This window comes from Eublepharis macularius, chromosome 5 (genome assembly GCF_028583425.1).
Source record: "Eublepharis macularius isolate TG4126 chromosome 5, MPM_Emac_v1.0, whole genome shotgun sequence".
NCBI lineage: Eukaryota > Metazoa > Chordata > Lepidosauria > Squamata > Eublepharidae > Eublepharis > Eublepharis macularius.
This window is the reverse complement of record NC_072794.1, coordinates 49,436,223-49,459,711: the sequence shown is the minus strand read 5'-3', so window position 1 is coordinate 49,459,711 and position 23,489 is coordinate 49,436,223. Positions and strand designations below refer to the sequence as shown.

General features: G+C 42.6%; 1 protein-coding gene across 1 annotated transcript in view; it reads right to left on the bottom strand.

Annotated features, from left to right (window-relative positions):
* DBT (dihydrolipoamide branched chain transacylase E2) overlaps window positions 1-23,486 on the bottom strand; it is a 28,582-nt gene extending 5,096 nt beyond the window's left edge. Inside the window, exons 1-8 of the mRNA XM_054980908.1 lie at window positions 23,432-23,486; window positions 19,370-19,493; window positions 18,705-18,780; window positions 17,465-17,646; window positions 14,818-14,945; window positions 12,299-12,542; window positions 11,034-11,200; window positions 513-590 (exon numbers count right to left, since the gene is read on the bottom strand). Of these exons, the coding sequence (XP_054836883.1) occupies window positions 513-590; window positions 11,034-11,200; window positions 12,299-12,542; window positions 14,818-14,945; window positions 17,465-17,646; window positions 18,705-18,780; window positions 19,370-19,493; window positions 23,432-23,482 (1,050 nt within the window). The 5' untranslated portion in view covers window positions 23,483-23,486. The remainder of the gene's footprint in view (window positions 1-512; window positions 591-11,033; window positions 11,201-12,298; window positions 12,543-14,817; window positions 14,946-17,464; window positions 17,647-18,704; window positions 18,781-19,369; window positions 19,494-23,431) is intronic.
* Between the last annotated feature and the right edge of the window lie 3 nt (window positions 23,487-23,489).

Here is a 23,489-nt window from a genome sequence, read left to right as displayed (position 1 = left end):
AAACTCTGCTAACATGCCAAAAATAATACTTAAAAGTTATTTTTTGTTTCAGGCAAGATAAAATACTAATCTTTTTTAAAGGTAATTTCATTCAAGATATATTTTGTCCCTCATAACAAGACTTGGAGTAACTCATTTGGGACTAGACTTCTGCTGTTCTGCCTTTAAAACCCATCTTTCCCACAAAGCATTCAGTAGTCTCCTACTGAAACGATACGTAAGTCTGTGCAACTGAAATAAATGCACATTAATTCCCTATATATTCTCTTTTTCGCTCCCCAGACTTAGTTGTGCCCCTGGTGACAAACTGAAGTTATTCAAGATGATTTTTCAAAAACCAAACACAAGACAAGAAAACTTACACTGAGGACATTAAGGCACCCCATCTGTGGTTATTTCTTGCTTGCAGTACAAATATAAACATACTTTTGCTTAAGCTCATAAAACTAAACAAAGCTGAAGAGCTTACTAGCAGTCACAGATGTAACTGGGATGCTTTATCTTCTACAAACCTTGTAGGTGATGTTTTGACAGTTTTCATCCAAAGAAGCATTAAGAATAGGGTAGTGTAATAAACCCAAAGAAGCTGCCTGTCAAAAATAAGAGACATGTATTTTAATATTAGAACCAAGAAGCAATAAACCAAATACCTCAGTTTGTAGTACTCAGAGTGTTCATTTGTGTGTGTGTTTTGATCAGTGATATTCTTCACTTAAATGTATTCTTCATGATCATGTATGTTGCATATCCTCCATCTAGTAATCTGCTGCAAAAAATATTTTTGAGAGAGAACGAACTTAAAGATTTTAAAATATTTTGGAGAATCAAAGAATTAAGTTTTTTTCTTAAAGGTTAGTTCTCTTTCGGAGTCAAACCGAAATTAAAAGGCAGCAATTTGACAACATAAGGCTCTGTAATAAACTTGTCTGCCTGCTGATTAAAGTTTTGGGGGGTTCATTATCATCTATCTTCAATTAAACAACTTCCACTTTAGTCCACCTGCATATTTCCAAAACTTCAACAAAGTTGCTGAGATACTGGGAAAGTATGACATATAAGGTACTATTTAAAAATCTAATGTTGCACCTTACTTGGAAGTAATCCCAGTGGGATTTACTTCTGAATCATCACACATAGACTGGGGTTCCAAAAATACCATGCCTTGATTAGAAAGTGATCTTTAATATTTGTTTTTCACTCCATGTTATAATTACTCCAAAACAACTTCAAGTAATAAAGTATGCCCATGGCTTCACTGATTAAAGTTGGCCCTCCATAATTAATCAAAACTTCAGTTGACTAACTAATCAATTAAAGTGTATAGCCCAATGTAAACTACTTTTTTTCCTGGTAAAACCATGATAAACTACGATAAGGATGCAAGCTAATTACTTGTGCCAATATACTGTATTAGAAACATGCTCAAGGGTCTATGATGATGCTGACAGCTGCCACTTATTTAGGGCTTGCATGGCAACTTCAAGAGGACTTAACAGCTGCTTTAGAATGTCGTTATTATCACCCCAGCTTCCAGCCAAAGGACAAGCACAATGATAATGACAGCCATTAATGGACTGAAGTTTATTTGGCAGATAGTTACCAAAGATCAGTGTTGCACAATACATTACAAATGGTAATAAATATTAATCCTGCACTCCCTTACATAATTATTAATAACAAATTCAGACCTCTAAGATCCATACTGAAGATCATCAAAACTCTTGTTAATATGACTGACAACAAGTCTGCAAACTTCAATTAATGCTTAATAAAAGTTATTCCAACCAGATGTGAAAGGCTTCCGAGCCCCTGGTGGGGGCAAGGGATTCCCCACTACCAGGTCTCACTGCCTGATGCTGCTTCCGGAGAAAAGTTAAATGGAAAAATAAGGCTTTATCTACTTGTACAGTTGCCAAATGGCATGGTGGGGGGGGAAGGACACTGGTTTAGAAATTTTCTAGTCTGCGTGCTCCTGGGCCTGACGTGATGATGTCTGACGTCATCCGCCACCCCATCCCCTAATCTGGGTGGTTTTGCAGAGCTAAGGGGTGGAACGGCACAGCAAAACTGGTACAGACCACTCTGGCTACTTCTCTGGCCCAGCCGGCCTCACTGAGGGGTGGAGCACCAGAGTGAGGCTGGCTGGCCAGGCATCCGGTATTTTAATCCCATTTCCCACAGACAGTCCATGAGAATACTGGACTGTCCAGGTGAATACCAGACACCTGGCAACCCTAGCTACTTACAGAAAGTTCTTACCAGAGAGTTCTGGCAATTCCTAGAGCTACCTGGATGTAACAAAGGGTAGCTCTAGGAAATGCTACATGGTAAACCTGGAAGTTCTTACCCTAGTACCTCTAGGAATTGCCAAAACTATATAACAACGTCCTGTAAGTAGATGAGGACTTATTTTTCTTTTAAATTTTTCCTCTGGGATACTGTTCCCCTCCCCAACTCTCCCACAGGTTGCTAGTCAATACCTGATAATCCTACACGTGTGTCATGACTTGGCCATGGAAACAGAACTCTATGGGTTAGGCAGCCTCTCCCTATAGCCATACTAGGGATCCCATTCCCTCGGTGGGGGTGGGGAATCCTTTGCTCCCAACCTCAGTCCCCACCCTTGCCTTCATGTGGGGAGGGAACAGCATGGAGAAAGGGCCTCGGAGGTAAGGAACCTCCAGGGCAAGCATGCAGTGGGTGCATTCCAAGCCGGCATGATGACATCACTTCCTCAAGTTATGTCATCTCACCTGGAAGTGGGCAGGCTCCTGTGCTTTGCTGGGTCAATTCTGGCCTCCAATGGGCTGAATTGACCCCATGGGAGCATGCCTGCTGCCGGCGCGATGACATCACTTCCCGGAAGTGACAGCATTGCATCAGCACTAGGGGTGTGCAAAGGCACCCTGGTTCGTGTTTCCCGAATCTGGCAAACCCGAATCGAGAAGCCATTTCGGCTATAGCAGAAACCCGAATCGCCCAACCTATTCAGGTATGCCGATTCGGGTTGATTCGGGTTGACTCGGGTTAGCTTTTTCAATGGGAAAAAGCCTCCCCCAGGCTTCTCTGAAGCCTGGGGGAGGCATTTTCCCACTGAATCAACCCAAAATTGGTGGGGGTCCTTCCTCTCTCCCCTCTAACAACTCTCCAAGTTTCAGACCGATTGGACTTTGGGGGGCCATGTTATGGCCCCCTAAACCAGGTCCCCCTATCCTCGCCTAAAAAAAGGTATAGCTTTAGGTTGCTGCTGCTGATCTTCATTCATTTTTTACTATGGGGAAAAAATGAAGAGGCAGGCTTCCTTTGCCAGGGGTGGCATTTTGCATGCAAAATGCCCCCCAACCCTCAGGGGCCCTTCTCCCACCTTTCCTCCCACTCCCCACCAAGGCTCAGCCTGCTCCCACTTGGGGGGGGGCATTTCATGGCCTCCCCAAGTAGGTGCTCTCAGCCCCCAAAGTCCACCCCTTACAGCCCCACACAAACCCAATTCCCCCCCAGCTGCCACACACAGACCCAAAATCCCCACATTAGCCCCTCACAGACCCCAAATCCACCCCCAGCAGCCCCACACCCATAACCCCAGGAACAGGCTGGCAAAGGCCAGCCCTCTCCCTTTGTTCCCTATTCTGGGAACTTCTAAACTCTCTTTCCCTGGGCAATTCTGCACAGCCCAGGGGTGCCACAATGGTGGGCACACTTCTGAGTGCCAGCTGGTCCCTGTGAAAGAGCACCTGAACCACAGACACCCTCCCTCAAATTCCCCCACCACCTACAGAGATGGCTGGCCAGCCAGCCCCATTGTTCCCTATGATGGGAGCCAACCGCACAACGAAGAATAAAACACGAACAACACAAAATAAAGTTTTTAAAAAATTATTTTCTCCCTTTCAAAGTACAAGTAGGCAAAGCATTATGACACATTACACCAGCAGTCCCCCACACAGAAAAATAACACAACTCTCACTTAACATCAGAGAATCACAAAAGCACAATTCCTGTCAAAAACACTTTATTTCTTGAACAGCTTTAGGTTATACAGTAGGAGGGCACAACAGGGCATGATAGCAGTGTACTACACAAAATAATACAACCCACTTCACCGTTTTTGACAGCAATTGTGTTTGGGTGATTCTCTGATGTGAAGGGAGTTGTGTTATTTTTGTGTAGTACACTGCTTTCATGCCCTGTTGTGCCTTCCTACTGTGTAACCTAAAGCAGTTAAAGAAATAAAGTGCTTTTGACAGCTATTTTTTGGGGGTGATTCTTTAATGTGAAGTGAGTTGTGTTATTTTTATGTAAGTTTAAGGAGTGGGCAAACCCTCTGGGCCTGGTTCTGGTGCTGATAACAGCCACACAGTACCCCAGAAGCTCTCCCAGAGTAGTATGCCCCGCCTGTTTATACCAGACTCACAGGTTTCAGGGTTCTTAGCTGGAAGCCCTTGTGCACAGCAAGCAGACACTCAAGACACAGGAAGGATAATTATTTATTAGCTCAAGAGAACAGTCAAATTAACCATACTCACTCTTGAGGCAAAGCAATGGCAATAAAAAAAGAGCTTGACCTAATCTGAGCTAAAACAAAGCCCACTAGACAAATAGGTACCCAACCTCCATGCTCCTGTGATTCAGCCTCTTCCTCCTTTCTTTTCGATCCCCCCCCCGCCTTTTCTTAAGCCTGGGGGAGGAGCCGCCTAATCAAGGACAACCACCAGGTGCACTTAATTAGCCACTTATCCACTGTTCTAGACATCCCCCCCAATTCTCCAACAGGGTTGTTAGAGCATGGTGGAGAATTCAAACCAATTAGGCAAGATAGCCTCCAAACATATAACTGCAGCATACAAGTGAGCAGACAACATAGGTTATCAATACAAAGGTCAGCAAATTAAAATACACAATTAAAATATGGCAGAAATACAACTGATTACAAACTGCAAATTACAAATAACTGGATTGTTCAGGATGGATACATGCAATCATATTACAGCTTCACTCAATATCATCATAACCTCTCAACTGGGCATAAGCTAGGACATTATCATTCCCCTTAATGCAATAACATCAAAGGAGAAGTTCTGGAGGCTTAAAGCCCACCTCATGACTCTGGGGTTTGTCTTCTTCATCCTATGAATAAATATAAGAGGATTGTAATCTACTTCAAGATGGAAATGAGTCCCCTTTAAGTATGTTTCAAGTTTATTTATTCTCCAAATCAAAGCTAATGCTTTTATTTCATACAAATTATACCTCTTCTCTCTAGGCCAAAGTTTACGACTGAGGCACACTATCGGACAGAGACGATTATCTAGGCCTTCCTGAAACAACAACACCTTTATCCCACATTTTGAAGCATTTATTCTCACCACAAAGGGTTTAATGCAATTAGATGGTTTCAACTCAGGGGAACGTGCTAGATGTTGCTTAGTGTGAGACGGCAGAATGCCCTTAACAGGCTCTTGGGTGTTATAATTATTGTCCTCACAGAAAAAAAGTTGCCTTTTACTTTCTGCAGCAGCTTGAGTTTCCTCCCCCCCTCTCCCCCTCGCTTCCACAACTGAAGCTGGGGTGGTGGACATTCCTGAAGTGGGGGCTGCTTGACTCTCCGCTTGCCGGCTGCTGATTCCAGGTTGCTCTACAGCAATCTCTTGCAACGTCTTTGCCTTGCTTCTGGTAATAACTGGAAACTCTTTAACAGCTGTTTGCAAAAACTTAGTTCTTTTTCTTGCTATTGGAAACTGCTGGTGGCAATTTTGTTCTTTAATTTCTGCCAATTCCTTCTCCACCTGGCAGTCAACATGCTTCTGACTCAGGTCCACTGGGGCACTTCCCCTACGACCCAGCATCCGAACAGTTCTCATATTAATCCTCTCTCTCCCTTCTCGTGAGGCAACTTGGGGCAGGCTCTGGTCCCTTCTAGACTGACGAACTTGGGCTGGCCACTTCCCTTCCAAAGACACACATCTACTCACGAGTTGAGGCTGGAGTATCTCTCCAGAAGAAGCAACAGAATCAGGAGTACCTGCTTCTTCTCTTTGTTGTTGTAAATCCCAATCTTCTTCAGGTACATAGTCCCGTGAATGTGCAGTTGTTTGAATTCCACTAGAAATAAAATGCATTCTAGGCTGTCACAGTCCCGACTTAAGCTGCAAATCAGGACATTGGGAGCGCACATGTCCTGACCGACCACAACCAAAACACACAGTTTCTTTCTGTCTTGGCTTCTGCCCTTCCCCACACTTTGGCTCCCTCCTTCCTACTTCAGACACAGGCAAAGGTCGGGGCTTCAGTGTTGGAGGAGTAGGGACCACTTGCTTGGAAATTGAATGCCAGCACTCCACAGAAACCTGACTGGCAGCTACAATTTCGTCCAGTAGCTGAGCCAACTCTGTCACAGTCCTTGGTCTCTGAGCTCTAGCAAGCATAGCATATTCTGCTGGAACAACTTTATACATCTGCTCCTTCAGCATCAGGTCAAACAACCCATCAAAAGTGTGGACATTAGCAGACTCTACCCACTTAACAGCCATCCTCTGCAATCGACTTGCAAACAGGCCATACGTCTCTCCATGCTGGGGAGTAACATTCCTGAAGTCTTTCCGCAGCTGTTCACTGGACCTGCCGAAATGCTGTAAGGCCAAGGTCCTAAAGTAACAATAGTCTCTAGACTGTTGGACTGTTAAGCCCGCCATCAATTCCAATATTTCTCCATGCAAGGAACGTCTAAGGACTCCCATGTATTGGTCCTCAGACAAGCCCACATCTTGAGCTACTGCCTCAAAGTGATGAAAAAAAGCACTAATATCTTCCCCTTTCTGATATTCTGGGAATCTCATACGTGCCCAACAGTTCTGCTGTCCTGCAGTGACTTGAGTCTGAAGCAGTGCCATTTGTTGGGCATTCTGTGCCAACACCTGAGTCATCAGGGCACAAAGCTGCTGCTGCACTGAGTCCTGCCCATTCCCTGGAGCTCTAGCCTGATCTTGTCCCCTCAGGGTCTCACCTGCTGACGCTCTGCCTTGGGCTGTTCCATGCAGGCTGGAGAACGGCTGAGTACTTCCAGATGTCCGGCTGCCCTCTTGAGCCGTTGAAAAGTGTCTAAGCGGGGAGCATTCCAGCATCCCTCCAGTTCTTGTCGTTTGATCCTGCCACAAGGGATCTCTTCCCAAATGTAAAACTTCTCCATTATAAACACTTACTGAAGCCAGTAAACTGTAATCCACAGGAGCACCTCCTTCTGCTCCGACAATATTCTCAGGAAGCAAGTCAGTTCTAAGACTTTTCTCTCCAGACGAGGGCTGGTCTCCAGTTTCCGCTTCCAACGAGGACTCGGCCCGGTCAAGGTCTCTGTCCTGACTCATCTTATCTAACCAAAATAACAAACCTGCCAATTGCTATGCAGCAACTATAGTCTTGGAAAGAGTACTACTGCTGTGCCACACCTTGTCCAGCTTCCCTTTTTCGCTGCCACCATGTAAAGAGTGGGCAAACCCTCTGGGCCTGGTTCTGGTGCTGATAACAGCCACACAGTACCCCAGAAGCTCTCCCAGAGTAGTATGCCCCGCCTGTTTATACCAGACTCACAGGTTTCAGGGTTCTTAGCTGGAAGCCCTTGTGCACAGCAAGCAGACACTCAAGACACAGGAAGGATAATTATTTATTAGCTCAAGAGAACAGTCAAATTAACCATACTCACTCTTGAGGCAAAGCAATGGCAATAAAAAAAGAGCTTGACCTAATCTGAGCTAAAACAAAGCCCACTAGACAAATAGGTACCCAACCTCCATGCTCCTGTGATTCAGCCTCTTCCTCCTTTCTTTTCGATCCCCCCCCCGCCTTTTCTTAAGCCTGGGGGAGGAGCCGCCTAATCAAGGACAACCACCAGGTGCACTTAATTAGCCACTTATCCACTGTTCTAGACAGTAAGATACTGCTGCCATGCCCTTTGGTGTGCCCCCCTGCTGTGTAACCTAAAGCTGTTCAAGAAATAAAGTGTTTTTGACAGGAATTGTGTTTTTGTGATTCTCTGATGTTACGTGAGTTGTGTTATTTTTGTGTAAGATACTGCTGCCATGCTCTTCGGTGTGCCCCCCTGCTGTGTAACCTAAAGCTGTTCAAGAAATAAAGTGTTTTTGACAGGAATTGTGTTTTTGTGATTCCCTGATGTTAAGTGAGTTGTGTTATTTTTGTGAGGTGGAATGCTGGAATGCCCTTTGGTGTGCCCCCCTGCTGTGTAACCTAAAGCTGTTCAAGAAATAAAGTGTTTTTGACAGGAATTGTGCTTTTGTGATTCTCTGATGTTAAGTGAGTTGTGTTATTTTTCTGTGTGGGGGACTGCTGGTGTAATGTGTCATAATGCTTTGCCTACTTGTACTTTGAAAGGGAGAAAATAATTTTTTAAAAACTCTATTTTGTGTTGTTCTTGTTTTATTCTTTGTTGTGCAGTTGGTTCCCATCATAGGGAACAATGGGGCTGGCTGGCCAGCCATCTCTGTAGGTGGTGGGGGAATTTGAGGGAGGGTGTCTGTGGTTCAGGTGCTCTTTCACAGGGACCAGCTGGCACTCAGAAGTGTGCCCACCATTGTGGCACCCCTGGGCTGTGCAGAATTGCCCAGGGAAAGAGAGTTTAGAAGTTCCCAGCATAGGGAACAAAGGGAGAGGGCTGGCCTTTGCCAGCCTGTTCCTGGGGTTATGGGTGTGGGGCTGCTGGGGGTGGATTTGGGTCTGTGAGGGGCTAATGTGGGGATTTTGGGTCTGTGTGTGGCAGCTGGGGGAAATTGGGTTTGTGTGGGGCTGTAGGGGGTGGACTTTGGGGGCTGAGAGCACCTACTTGGGGAGGCCATGAAATGCCCCCCAAGTGGGAGCTGGCTGAGCCTTGGTGGGGGTGGGAGTAGAGGTGGGAGAAAGGCCCCTGAGGGTTGGGGGGCATTTTGCATGCAAAATTCCACCCCTGGCAAGACAAGTCTCCCCCAGCTGTAAGTAGTAGAGAAAAGAACACCTACTTGGGGAGGCCATGAAATGCCCCCCCCAAGTGGGAGCAGGCTGAGCCTTGGTGGGGGGTGGGAGTAGAGGTGGGAGAAGGGCCCCTGAGGGTTGGGGGGCATTTTGCATGCAAAATGCCACCCCTGGCAAAGGAAGCCTGCCTCTTCATTTTTCCCCCATAGGAAATAATGAAGATGATTAGCAGCAGCAAGCTAAAAAGACGCTCACTTTTCCCTTTCTTAGGCGAGGATGGGGGGACCTGGTTTGGGGGGCCATAACATGGCCCCCCAAAATCCAATCGGTCTGACACTTGGGGGGTTGTTAGAGAGGAGTTAGAGGAAGGTCCCCACCAATTTTGGCTTGATTCAATGGGAAAATGCCTCCCCCAGGCGTCCGGGAAGACGGAGACATTTTCCCATTGAAAAACCCGAATCAACCCGAATCGATTCGGGTTATGGTGATTCGGAAAACCCGAATCGATTCGGGTTTCCCCGAATCAACCTGAATTGGGGTGATTCGGGTTTTTTTCGGGTTTCCAAAACCCGAACTGCACACCCCTAATCAGCACTGTGAGTGCATGAGCAGACTAAGCCTCCCAACCTCTATCCCAAAGTGAAGAGCTGAACCTGCCATCCATGGCAGCTGTTTTGTGCTAGTGCCCTCTGTCCTCTCATAGAAGTCCAAGAGTGCCCACAGGCGCAACAAGGATGAGGTCCCTGACATAGGGTCTGGTATTGACTATAGCTGAAGATCTCATTAAGACTTTGTCACCATTTGCTAACATTTACTGGATGCTGCACTGTTTATTATTTATTTTTATTTATTTATTTACGTCATTTATAGTCCGCCTTTCTCACTGAGACTCGAGTATGAGGTTAATATAATCAGTATCAAGTACATTTCAATACAATACCATAAGGTAAACAGATACAAGTTTAAAAGACATCGCATTAGCAAGGATCCAAGACAGAGTAGAAAAAATACTGGAGCAAAACATAATCAATTCTAGGACTAACATTAGACAACATGGAACACTGGTTGCACAGAGGAGTACATATTTAAAGCAGCAGATAATATATAAGGCAAAAATGGTGATGAAGTCTATGATCCCCAACTTGTTAGTGAAGCACCTGAGACCCCATCCCTACAATGCAGCCCTCCCATTTGAGAGTCCAATACTACCATGTGCCATTTTCAGTAATGTACCCTTTGTAAACTTCCCAAAATATCACATTCTGCTGTGTGGCCACATTTATTCTCGCAAGTTTAATACAACAAAAACAGTGAACCATAACGCCAATTTTTCTTTGGAATATTATTTTGTAAATTTGTATTTCAATTAGACATATGACTTACACCACTGTTTCTCTATATCAAAAATAATATGGTATATTTTAGAATTTTAATATGCATATACACTAGTAGTATATACTAGTTATATAAAAGCCTTTTTGTGACTGGTGTTCGGATTGCACTGAATCCTTGGCCACCTGTCTAATTGCTTGGACAAGCTTATGCACATCTTTCTTCTTGGTGATTCAAGGCCCTACGAAGATTTGGGGCAGCAGAATATTAGAGAAAGGCAGCAGATTCTACTGGAGGACTCCAAAACCTAGGAGTGGATGGGGGGGAGGGGTTTCCCATACAAGGCTGTTATCCCAGACCAAATTGCACCCTCAGCAACTAAATTCTCTCAGCCACTTGCTGTGCCTAGAGCAAATAACAGAGCGGGAGAGAGGATGAATGACTCTAGGATGATCAAGATACTGCCAATAAAGGAGGTGAAGGTGGATATTTTGTAATCTTGGGCTGATGCAATGTATCTGAAGTATTTGTCACAGAAAAATACTGAATCAAAATACAAAATCCACCTGCACGGTAAATTGTGACGCAACATTTTTAATATGTACTCAATCTGTACTCCTCCACAAAGGATAACATTGAGGGGGGTAAAAAACAGTCCCCTTTTTCATGCTAATCTGAACACTTTTCAATGGTCCAATTTAGCAATCAGGCTGCTTTATACACTAGTTATAGCTGTTATTATGGCTCACCTTTATAAAGAAGGGCATGAAAGAGAGTTTAGCTCCCCGTGCTTCTGCTACAGATTTTAACTGCTCCCGCAGCTTGATGAGTTGTGTTAGATCAACCTCATCACAGTAACCAAAGTGAGGAATTTTCAAAGCAATAGTCATGCTCTTCACCATTGCCTTGTGGAATCCTGGAAGAGGGAAAAGATAAGAGACTTCTAGAAAATGATATCTAGCCATTCTCCTTATCTCAGCCATTTTCCATCAAAACCATCAGCCTTTGGTATCAGTCTTCTTACTGCAAAGGGTACTAATCCTGCAACTCTATGAAACAGCTCATAGTAAAGGGAAACATTCATCTGAACATGAATGACAGCATGCTTAAGAACGACTCTTTCCACCGAATGGACTGGGAGCACCCAGTACTACAGTACTGCTGATCAGTGGCTAGATGGGAGATTCCTGGGACCCTGTCATGGCCTTCAAGCCATGAATGGTACTGCCCCCACCACCTCAAGTAAGCAGCACAAAGTAGTATGGTAACTACTTTTCTGTCTAAGCTTGCAGCAACGTCTTGTTCTTCAGGCTCTGGCACATACTGATGATATAACTGCACACTGGGGCCTTGGGGAGTCTTCCAGCCTGGATTAATTCTCTGGGAAATAAATTTGGTCATGCCTGCTTATTTCTGGAACAGTTTTATGTCATCTTCCCATCCTTAGAAGCCACTACATATGTCAGCTGCATAAATGCACTTTAGCAAACCTTCCACTGCTTTGCCATTTACACACAGACCAGTCTCAAGTCCACCTCTAGCCACACACAAATATTGGCTCCAGACCGGGGATATGCATCCTCATGGACACTAAAGATGCACCCAGCTTTTCCAATGGTGCCCAGAAGAGCACCATGATTCAGAACTGGGTTGGCTCCATATGCAGAGATCTACTCCAGCATATGGATCTCTCTGGCTGGATTAGGATGATGACATTTAAGGAAGCTTTGACTCTCAAAACCTCATCCCCTGGAAATCTAGTTGTCTTTAAGGACCCAAATCTTGCTCATGTACTTCCTATGTCTCTTCTGATACGAACATTGAATTCATCATAGGGAAAAGATGCATGTGATGGGGCCCTCAGCATCCCAGAAGAAGACAAAAGCATTAACTGTGTGAATCAATATGAGTGCAGAAACTGATAAGTCACTGAAAAAGTAAAATATTGTTTACAATCACATTACAATTTACTGATTTTATGCTATTATAAAACTGTACAAGATTTTTCTTTTACCTGATAAGGCCTCTGTTTTATCTTTCCCTGAAATGTCTCTGGGTACGGAAACGGGTGTTGGAATTTTAGATGTCTTTTCTTCCAACTTGCCATGTGCAGGGTCCCTTTTTGGCGAAGGTGGGATCAACTCAGGTTCGGGTGACAGAGGTAAAATAGCTCCTGTCTGCTTGGCCAAATAATTGAGAATGTCTTCTTTGAGGATGCGGTTATCTTTCCCTGTCCCAACAACTTCGCTCAGTTTTATCTGAAAGATAGGAAGTGAGCTAAAGAACTCTGAATCTAGAGAGCATAAGAAGGAAAACCCTACTGAACTGGATTTGAAAAGCAAGGCCTGACAGTGAAGCATTAGAAGAGGTACATGTACGTGCAGATAGTTAGGCTCAATTAGGTTGCCAACTGCCTGGGGAAAAAATGTCCTATCCCTTTAATAGACGTTTAATAGGGTACAATTTACCAAATGGTGTTATTGACCGCCATGGCCTGAAAAGCTTCACCTGCCCATTTCTACACATTCTATAAAGTCATTTTTCTCCAGGCCTGTTGGCAACCCTAACCTAGATCCACAGGTTGCTGGATATAACACTGTTGTAACTTTCACAAGTTCAAACCTGTTTATCTTCAGCAGTGCTGTACTACAACTAGACTTGTACAGATGCAGTGTTACAACAGCACAATATCCCCCAACACGCAGACGCCATCTTAGATGGCCTCAATTAACACTACATCCTTACGGATCCAGTCTGGAAGCATCAAAGACCGAATTGCTACTGAAACTAAGCAGATATGGACCTGCCTAGTCCCTTGGATAGTGGGCCACGTAACACAGGGTTATAAGTATAATAAAAATGCCTTTTTAAAAGGTGTGTATGTATGCATTCAATTAGACAGAGTAAATAGCAAGATACTATTTTACCCACTTCATGCGCAGGGAACCCAAGCATTTGCTCAAGAAATCTGTAGCAGAGGTTAGGGGAAGGAATCCACACACATGAGTTTGCTTGGACTCGGTGACCCGTATCCTACCACACCACTCAGTAAAGTGTGAAGTGTAAAGTGTAAAGTGTAACTTAAGTGACTCCTCCACAGTTCCTTACACTAGAGGAAGGCTTCAGATGCTGCTAAGCAGAGCTGTGGGCTGCATCCCTAAGTTACTTAAGTGATAAACTATTCTGTCATCCTCAGATTAAGCACCTGCAGAATTTCTGATCTGTGATGCAAAGAGCTCCTTCAGTGCCCTCAAGGACATCAGGGTGGGCTTGTTCAAGTTCTCTTTCCTGCCTGGCTACAGCTCTTTGCACTGAGTCATAAGCCACTTCCTAGGTTGTTCTCCAAATTGGGGGAGGGAGAAGGTGGCCCAATGGTTCGAGGAGAATGGCACACAGGAGGTCCTGTGCTCACAGGCAGCTTTTCATAGGCACCCAGAATCAAAAGCCACACAGGCATATGCTAAACTACCAAGACAATTGTTGTCTCTTAAGTGTTCTGCACAAGGTCAGTGTTGTGCTAGCCATGTAAATAGGGGCAGAAGAGCTGCCTGCCATCCTCAAGAGGGGTTCCATGTTTGTGTCTTTACTACTACTACTACTACTACTACTACTTATATCCCGCCCTCCCCGCAAGCGGGCTCAGGGTGGATCACAACAATAAATAAAATATACAGAGATAAAATCGCCATAATTTAACACAGCCTTCTAGTAAAACATCTGCTTGCCGTATAAAAACCATATAGCATCTGATGGAGGTAGAGGTGCAGCTTAACCATGCATTGTGGGCCACCTGGAGCATCTAAGCCCACATCTCTCCAACAACACCTCACTCCCTACTGTGTTCAACATCAGGTATCAGGTGGTAAGAAAAGCTGACCACAAGCCAAGTCTACCATATAAGATGTAGTGGCATGCCAAGCTACCAAAAGGCTGGGTTTTCTGGCAGTCAAGATAAATAGAAGAAAAAAGAAAAGAGCGCAATCAAGCTGCCAACTCTTTATATTAACATTATGTGCCAGTTTGGTGTAGTGGTTAAGAGTGCAGGACTCTAATCTGGAGAACTGGGTTTGATTCCCCACTCCTCTGCTTGAAGCCAGCTGGGTGACCTTGGGTCAGTCACAGCTTCTAGAAGCTCTCTCAGCCCCACCCACCACACAGGGTGATTACTGCTGTGGGGATAATAACAACATACTTTGTAAACTGCTCTGAGTGGGCAGTAAGTTGTCCTGAGGGTGGTATATAAATCGAATGTTGTTGTTGTTATCATTATCTATCATTATCATTATCATATATAAGCACATAATTTCTATAACAAAGAGGGTTAGGTCCTGCAGATTTGTTCTGCTAGGGGAGGTGCTTTGCTCTGGCAGAAGGAGCCTTCCCTTGATGCAAGACACACAGGAAATGCATCTTGCATCAGAAGAAGGTCCCTTCTGCTGGAAGAATGCATTTCTGCTAGTGGAATGGAACTGTGCGATCCAACCCTGTATTTATGAGAAGTCAAAGAGAAGAAGGCCTACCAAACAAACGCACATTGTTTTCCATGGCAAGGCGGCGAACAGCAGGGGTTGCCAAGGTTTTGTGGCCTTTAATCTCCTGGTGCGTCTGTTCTTCATGGGACACAGCAGGCGTCTCCACCACATCCTCTTCAGGAGCTACATCTGCAAATTGGACCAAAAAAGGGGGAGGGGGAAATAGTTTTCATATGTAACATGAACACAGTATTCTCAGTCACAAATCAGTTTTCACAGCTGCATAAGAAAACATTCCAAGCTAAAGAAAAGCACTGTAAAATAATTTTAAGTATAAAAAGGAGTTAAATGGATCTATTCTCACATTTAGATTACACTGTATGGAAATATATTTTCTTCACGCACATTTCACTGCACTGTTAAGGTAAAGCGTCACAGAGTAGTGGCTTCCTGCTGTTCTTGGTTCTTTTTGTAAGTCTTCTCTTCATTTGTAGGGCGTGTGTGTATGTTCATAGCTTGTCACAATGGCCTGCAGGAGCCGAATGTATATATCTTGTCTTTTAATGATGGAGGGCAATGTTACTAATGTAGGGATTTAAAAAAAACTGGATAAATCCAGACTTTAACAGTGCAATCCAAAGCAGTATACTCAGAATCTGACTGAAATGTACACAATAAGGCTTACTCCCAAGAAAGTGCTCTTAGGAATTACAGAGTATTATGTATTAATCATCTAACATTATACTATGTATAACAACAACAGCCTTGTTCAAACGGCTTCATTGTGACTCAGTCTATAGAGCTGCCAACAGGCCTGGAGAAAAACGCCGTGTCCTTTTAGTGTGTGGAAATAGGCAGCTGAAGCTTTTCATGGCATGAATGTAAACAGCATAAATAATATCACCTGGTAAATAACAACATATTAAGCATTTTTTTAAACTGACATGGCATTTTCTTTCTCCAAGCCGATGGCAACAGTTTCCCAGCTTCTTCTTTGCTTTGCAACTCAGTGTCAGTTACTCATCTCACAAGGTTGCTGTTCTTGCAGACCCAGCCCACTGTCTGGAAGTCAGACTTGTGTACATCTGCCTCTATCTTATATACTAATAGCCAAGTGGCCCTGATCCTGAGTATTTAAATCCAGAGCCATGAAAGGACAAGGCAGATCTTTCTTCTCACTGAAAAATGCCCAGATTTGCAGAAAAATCTGAAATCTAAAAATAAATAAATGAATAAATAACTCCCCAAAAGATAAAAGGAATGCCTTTAGTTTTAACTAGATGCCCTCAGGAGTTGTTGCTAGGCATCCATAACAGTTCAACCAGTATTCCAGGCTTGGTTTCTGGCAGGAAAAGGTAGGAGGACAGCCCTTTTCAGGGAGACCCAGATCCAACCATACATTATCAGCCTAACCTACCTCTCAGGATTGTTGTGAGGATAATATGGAGCCAAGGAGAATGATGTGAGCTAATATAGATGAAAATGTGGCGGGGGAGAGATAAAAGATAAGTTGTTAATAAGTTTGAAGGAAAGAAGGGCATAGGGAAAGGTGAGCATATGGAGGCTGCCAGAAAGAAGAGGAAATAATGTGGGGAAGGGGATACAAGGAAAAGTGAAGTATTCCCTCCAAGTCCTTGAAGGTCCCCCACCATGCAACTGGGCCTGGCTCAGCTGGCACCATACAACTGAGCCATAGAGGAGAAGCTGCCGGGGAGGAGGAGGAAAGGTGAAGATAGGGTGGCTGACAAGGACAGAAGGAAGCAGGAAAAGGGAGAGAAGCTATAGAGTGGTCAGGAAATGGAAATAGGACATGGAGGGGGAAGGGAAATGAGATCCCGCCTGCCCCTGCATCTCCCCACTTGTATATGCATAATGTCCTCAGCTCCTTCAGGAGATTACCTCTCCTTTCCTCTCTGCTAGCTCTCCAAACAACCCTTTCCAACAGTCACTCCCCAACATTCTCTCATCTCCCTGGCAACCAAATCCTCAGGAGCACGCTTCATCCTTACCTGCCCCTTCCCTGTATTAAGTTCACTACATATGAGTAAGTATCTTAAGCTTTAAAAAAAACCAGTATCAACATGAATGAAATGAGGTTGCCAAATTACACTGTGTGGCCATGTAGCTCCTTCATACTCACACCAGCGCAGTATCATGGGGAAGCATCACGGAGAAGTGACATCCCAGCTATCACAGATAAGTCTAAAATAGTTCTTAGCTTGTTCAGTTAATGCCTTTAATCAGGACTCCAATAATTGTTCAACTGATTTCATGCATCCCAAGTCACTGTGAGCTTGTATTTCTCAACAGCAGCTTGCCGTGCCACACCATGAAGCAAACTGCTGTTGAAACGGAGGGGACCTTCAAAATCAGTTATGACAAAGCATAACTTCCTTGCTCTTCAAAGATTTTTAAAAGGACAAGAGTCCTAATGGGTGGAAACTGAAAGTCCTAGAACCTTAAGTGATACAATTAGTGTTAGAGGCTAAGGCCCAATATTATCCAAATGAATTGCACACAAAACACAGATATATGGTGTTATTTTACTTTTGCTCTGCCAAGTGAAGAGCTCCAAATTAGCTGAAGACTTGCAAGCATTCTGAAACAAGAACTTATTTTTTTAAAAATACATGTTTGTCCATATTTAAGTTTGTGGTACCAATGCAGAATCGCATAATGACATAATGATGAAAATTAGTTATCGTTACCTTTTAAGGCATCTGTTTCTATATCCACCAAAGGTGCCCCTACATAGGCAATTTCATCTAAATTATAATGGAGTTTTTTAATGACACCATCATAACGACTGGTGATTGTAACTGAGGCTTTGTCACTTTGTACCTCACAGATGCTGTCAAACTGAGATACAGTGTCACCTTCTTTTACATACCTAAGGGGGAAAAAAAGAAATAATATACATGACACTAAAGTTTGGTTGAGCGGGAAAGGCTGCGTGATGTGCTCTGATATAGAAAGAGAAAGCTTGTGTTCAAAAGTAGGTACCACAAGTGGAAACAAGTAGAATGCTACAGAGATTGGTTGGCAGAATTTTGAAGCACTAAGAGTTTATGTCAGTGGCTCACTGAGCCTCCAAGAATGGTTCACCCCAGGTTGCACGGCCTCACCCTCCCTCTGGCTGCTGTAGTAATCATGATTCATGTGTGACCACTACCACTATACTATCTCCACATACAAACAACCAATAGAGATTCAGGTTATGGAACACTTGTGAATGTGCTTTCACAGGATGGTGGGTATCAAATAATGATTTGATTGGATGAGAATATCCCATTTCCATTTTAAGGATAGCCTACTCTGCATTGTCCATGCCATGAAGTAGCTTGAAAACTGGAATTTTCATGGTCTGGTATGCAGCAAGTCAATTTGGATTAAAGAGCACTTACAATAAATAAATTTGGTTGTGCTCACGTAAATAAATTGTCATGCTCCACCCCCTCTATCCTTCCGTAATGTCCTAATACACCATCACTATCATACATAGAGAATTAGATCACTCCACTAGATAAAGCCCCAACGTCCACATTTACTAATTTATCTACTGCTTTTAAAATCAATCCATAGGCTCAATTAAACAATTCTGCTTCCTGCTCCGATAACCAGTACAGATGCACGTAATGAATAATAATAATACTAATTCATTCCTCTTACCCTTACCACCAACTTTCCAATCAAGATAATTTTTTTAAATCTCTCATCAGCCAACTTTCAGTTACATCAAAATTAACAACATTGATGTAGGACCTCTTTTCCCTAGAGGTTTTAAAAAATCAATTCAAAATGAGGTGGTTCTTCTTGACTGATGGACCTTCTCTGACATAACAATAAAATGGGGGTTTTCTTTTCCTTCCCCATAACAAGTTTTCAGGGTAGCAGAAGCTGATTGGTTAGGGTATGGCTTGTTCTGCAGCCCAATACAAGTTAACTTACCATTCTTTCACAGTCACTTCTGTGATTCCTTCTCCAATATCAGAGAGCTTGAACTGGACAATCTGGCCATGTGAAACTTGAAAAAGACACTGGGACAAATTAGAGAGTTGAACTAAAAAAAATCAACTAAAGCGTTACTCGAGGATGAAGTGGTTCTAAATCAAACTGATTTATGTATGTTTCTTCCAAAATACAACTATAGGCTGCCAGCAATGGCTACTTGAAAATATTGAAAATGGGCTTCTAAAATATCAGTGTATAAAGGAATGATAGAAAACTTGATTTATGGATAACTGGTCTGTGTTTAATCCGCAATGACTTAATATGGTTTGTAATTAAAGCATCAGCAATTTTGAAAACAGAAAAGAAAAACAAGAAGAGTGCTTGTAGGAAATACACCTTGGATTATTTTATGTATAGTCCAATCCTGTGCATGTTTACATTTAAGTAAATTCCACTGTGTTCAAGCAGGCTTACTCCAAAGTAAGTGTACATAAAATTGCAACCTTAGGAAACTTTCAAGCTTCGCAAAAATATTTCACATTTCAAAAGACTGAACATCAGATAGAATAAAATGGGGGGGGGGGGCTATCTGCCTTTTAACATATATAAATGTTAATAATAAATAAATGTCCAAACAGTATCAAATAAAGAACTAAACTTACCAACAGTTGTTCTGAACAGTCTGTGCTGATGCCAGTCCTGCCACGTAGACTTATTGAGCCCAGAAATGTATTTCGCTTTTTGCAGACGAAAGCTACTACACAATCTAATATGGCGAGCACAGAGCTGGAGGGGGAAAGAAAAAAAAATCACTATTATTAATGACAGCTCTTCTTTTAACATTTTAAAAGGACAGAGACAACTCAGTAAGGTATAAGTTAAGTAACTCAGACAGTTAAGTATAGTTTATATAGATCTTAATTTTAAACATATGACTGCCATCACTGGCACATGTATGCACTTTAGAACGAACTTAGAGCTCCGCAGAAGGTGCCCCAGATCCTTCAACAAAGAGAATGGCAAGTCCGCACCTCTGTGTCTCTTCCCCAGTGCATGCTTTAGAGCCAAATTGAAAAGGACAGCCAACCTGTAGCTCACAAATCACTCAGATTCCTGCAGAGCTTCAGAAGGAAGCCTGTGTGAAATTCACTACAGCAAGATTTCTAGGAACCTGATCTTGATTGGCACTTGCAACATTTTAAATCAGTACCGTGCTCTTCATCATATGAAAGAAATCACACTTGCTTTAGCTTTGTGATTCAATTCAAAGTGACAGTGGCAATTTTATGCAATGTAATTATTCAGTAGTGAGGCTCACTGAATATTTTAAAGGACTCACTAATTTTAATGCCACCATTGTTCTTTTTATTTTTAATTGGTTGGAATTTCCACATATATGCATATTACTCTTAAATTAAATGACCCGAAAAGATAATTTAAGAGATTAGGCTAGGACTTTCAAGCCATGCAATGACATCTCTTCTTTTGATACACTGAAGAGATCATCCATAAGGATGCAACATTCCCTGTCAATTAACCCACTGTGCGAAGTAGCTGGTAGTGGCACGCCACAATCACACTGGTTTTGCAGTCACCCACCAATCAAGAACCTCCGCAGAATCATTTTCAGTGCAATGTCTTTCATTTTAAACTACACAATCCCCATAGAGCTACTTTTGGAAAGCTTCTCAAAAGATAAATGGTTTTTAAAATCACCTTTAAAAGGCAACAAAATTACTAAAAAGAAATTACTGAGATTTCTACTGGAAAATATATCAGGGTCTACAATGTACCTTTCAGATAGTAAAAAGTTAGAAATGAGCTTCTTAGCAGATCCAGAAATCAGAGTATCTGTATGGGAAAGGTAGCAATTGCGTTGTGTTTCTTAATGCGACAATTCACCCTTTAACGTAAAGATATTTAAACTCATTAACCTTTTCCTATTCTAGGAAGAAATTTAATTTCATGCTACTCTCCACGATTTCAGATTCTTATACCAGCAATCAAAACAGCATCCTAAATTTGGCAAGTAAGACAGAACCATATAGGTCTACTTACTAACCAACAGAAATCCACCAAGTTCGGTTATATTAAGGGGAAAAATAATGTTTCTAAGTGAAAACATGGTGTAATTTGTGCATATTTTAATCACAGCTGGCTAATTGAAATCAACAAGATTGAAGCATATTTTATGCTGGATTTTGGAACAGCTAAATTATGGAGATGCAATCCTATGTACACTTATTTGAGAGTAAGTTTCATTGAAATATGTGATATTAACAATACAATCTTGTCAGTTTAAGGAAAAGGGCTATGTTACAATGGTTGTTGTGGGTTTTCCGGGCTGTATTGCCGTAGTCTTGGCATTGTAGTTCCTGATGTTTCGCCAGCTATGTTACACTTTTTACGTATTATAACTGTATCATATGCCAAAGTTGTCCCCCATATTGTGAGACTGCTATGTGCAGTCATTTCATCAAAATAAACAGACTACACCATTGATGGGAGCCTATGTGCTATGCAAATGCTTCACATTGCAGTTCTGCAGCACCAATGGCTTGGAACAAAAGTACCTAAGAAAGTACTGAAGAAGAGTTCTTTATAACTTGTGAAAACTGGTTGGTCTTAATGTAACGCCCTTGTTTACTGATCACATGAATTTTATGGCCAATCAGTGCCATTCTCAACAGCAATTAACAGAACAGTCCTAAGCAGAGTTATACTATTCTCCGTCCATTAAAGTTAATGGACTAAGAAGGATGTAATCGTGTTTAGGATTACCGTGCATACCTGCTTTTTCACAGGACTCCAATTGTTCCTTTAAAAGATGAGGTTTGTTTCTTATAAGAACATAACATCAATTCTAAAACTTTTAATCCCTACACAATGAAGCATTTCTCACATGTAAACATGATACCCTCAAACCAACAATGTATGAAGGTAGCACTACATACTATTACAAGTGTATTTACTACTTTGTGAATCAACTTTTGTCTAAATATTTTATATAGTCCAAGTCAGACCAGATAACAAATATATCTAAGCCATCAAATACCTAAGCAGGTGTGCTCTGAGCACTGAATGAATGACAGAATGTCTGGGAACTGTATGTCAACTGCTCTGAGCTCTTCAGAAATCCAGAGTAGTGCAAGCCTATGGAGAGTTTCTCCAGCCTAAACCCACTGAAACTACCATTTTGATGCATGCGCTTATATCCATTCTTATATATGGGATGATGCTTCTCAGGCTACAATCCTGCACACACTTTCCTTTGTGCATGGTTCATTGAATATAAGTGAATACACAGTTACAGCGGAGGTCAGAAGAAGATAGTTATGCTGAAAACACCACCTTGGAAATAACTTGGTACAAAGAGTGCAAGAAGATAAGGGGTTCAAAAAGGCAGACTCAGTGAGCTGATCAAGAACAAAACCATGTTGATAAAAATTATCTGCTTAGCTAAGAATTCAGGATTTTTTAATCCATCCAATGTTTACATTTTAAATGAGGCTACAGACAAATCAAAGACAAACATTTTGATGCTTCTATTACAAAATTAAGGTATGTTTTATGGACTAAGAATTATTCTATGATGTTCTGTTTGGAATAACTGGAATTCAGTAGCTTAAACAGCTGATCTAGGAGTCATTTTCAATTATCCCAGGAATTTCCTGGCATCAGGGATTTCCTTAGCAGTCATTCATTCTGTAAAAAGGCTGTAGTAGCTATTGGGCATGGCTGAAGACAAACCCAGAAGTTAGGAATGTGTGGGGGGAAACCATGGAATTGTAAAAATAAGGAGTAACAAAGGTGTTCTTTAAAGTAAGACTGTATCACAGATTCAATTAGGTGTCAAGGTCATTTCAGCAGACGTGCTGAAATGTACAGATTCCAGAAGACTCCAATTTTGCGTATGTAATACCACACCACTGTGTTTTGCATCCATTAATGTATCATGACTACCATTCTTCAGATCTAAGGCAGAAGAAATCCACCTTTTCTGATCTCAACAATAAACTAGGCAGACTAGGTAAATCTTAACTAATCTGTATTAAGTGATCTTATGATCACATCTTATATGTCAAAGGCAAGATGGAGTAGAATGTAAAATCTGCCTCAATGGATCATAAATCTACTCCAATGTTCTGTTTCCAACAGAGTCCATCAGATGCCTCTGGAAATTCGCAGCCAGAACATGAAAATGATAACCATCTCCTGATTTTGTACCAGCATCTGATCACGAAGGTATACTACCCCTGTACACAGAAATAAATCACAGCAAAGAGTTGTGTTGGTAGAGATCTATTATCTATTAATTTCTTTAATCCTTTTCAAAAAACTATCAACAGACACATGCATATGGGATACTGACAGTGGAAGGCGTTTGATGCTGTAAAAATGAGCGAAGGCCAACCTTGCACCTATGGCAAGGTTTGAATAAAGAGATACTCCAACCTAAACAGGGCAAGGAAGGGCGAGGGTACAGGTAAGGAGAGCAGTGATGGGCAGCGAACCCTTTAGTGCCGAATTCTGCCAGCAGGATAGAGGGAAATCCCAATGATTCCAAGTGCATACAAACTACAGATTTCCCCGCAGCCCTCAAGGCAGATCTTCCGAGCTCTCCGCAGAGAAAGGAGACCCAAATAAGACCGGAGACTTGCGACCCGCTAAGCAGCCCCCTGCGCCCGTTTCTCAGGCACGGCACTCCACAGCCGTCCCCTTACCAGCTGCCCCACGACGCGGCAGTAGCTCCTAAGTGCACACACTGCAGCCATCTTATCC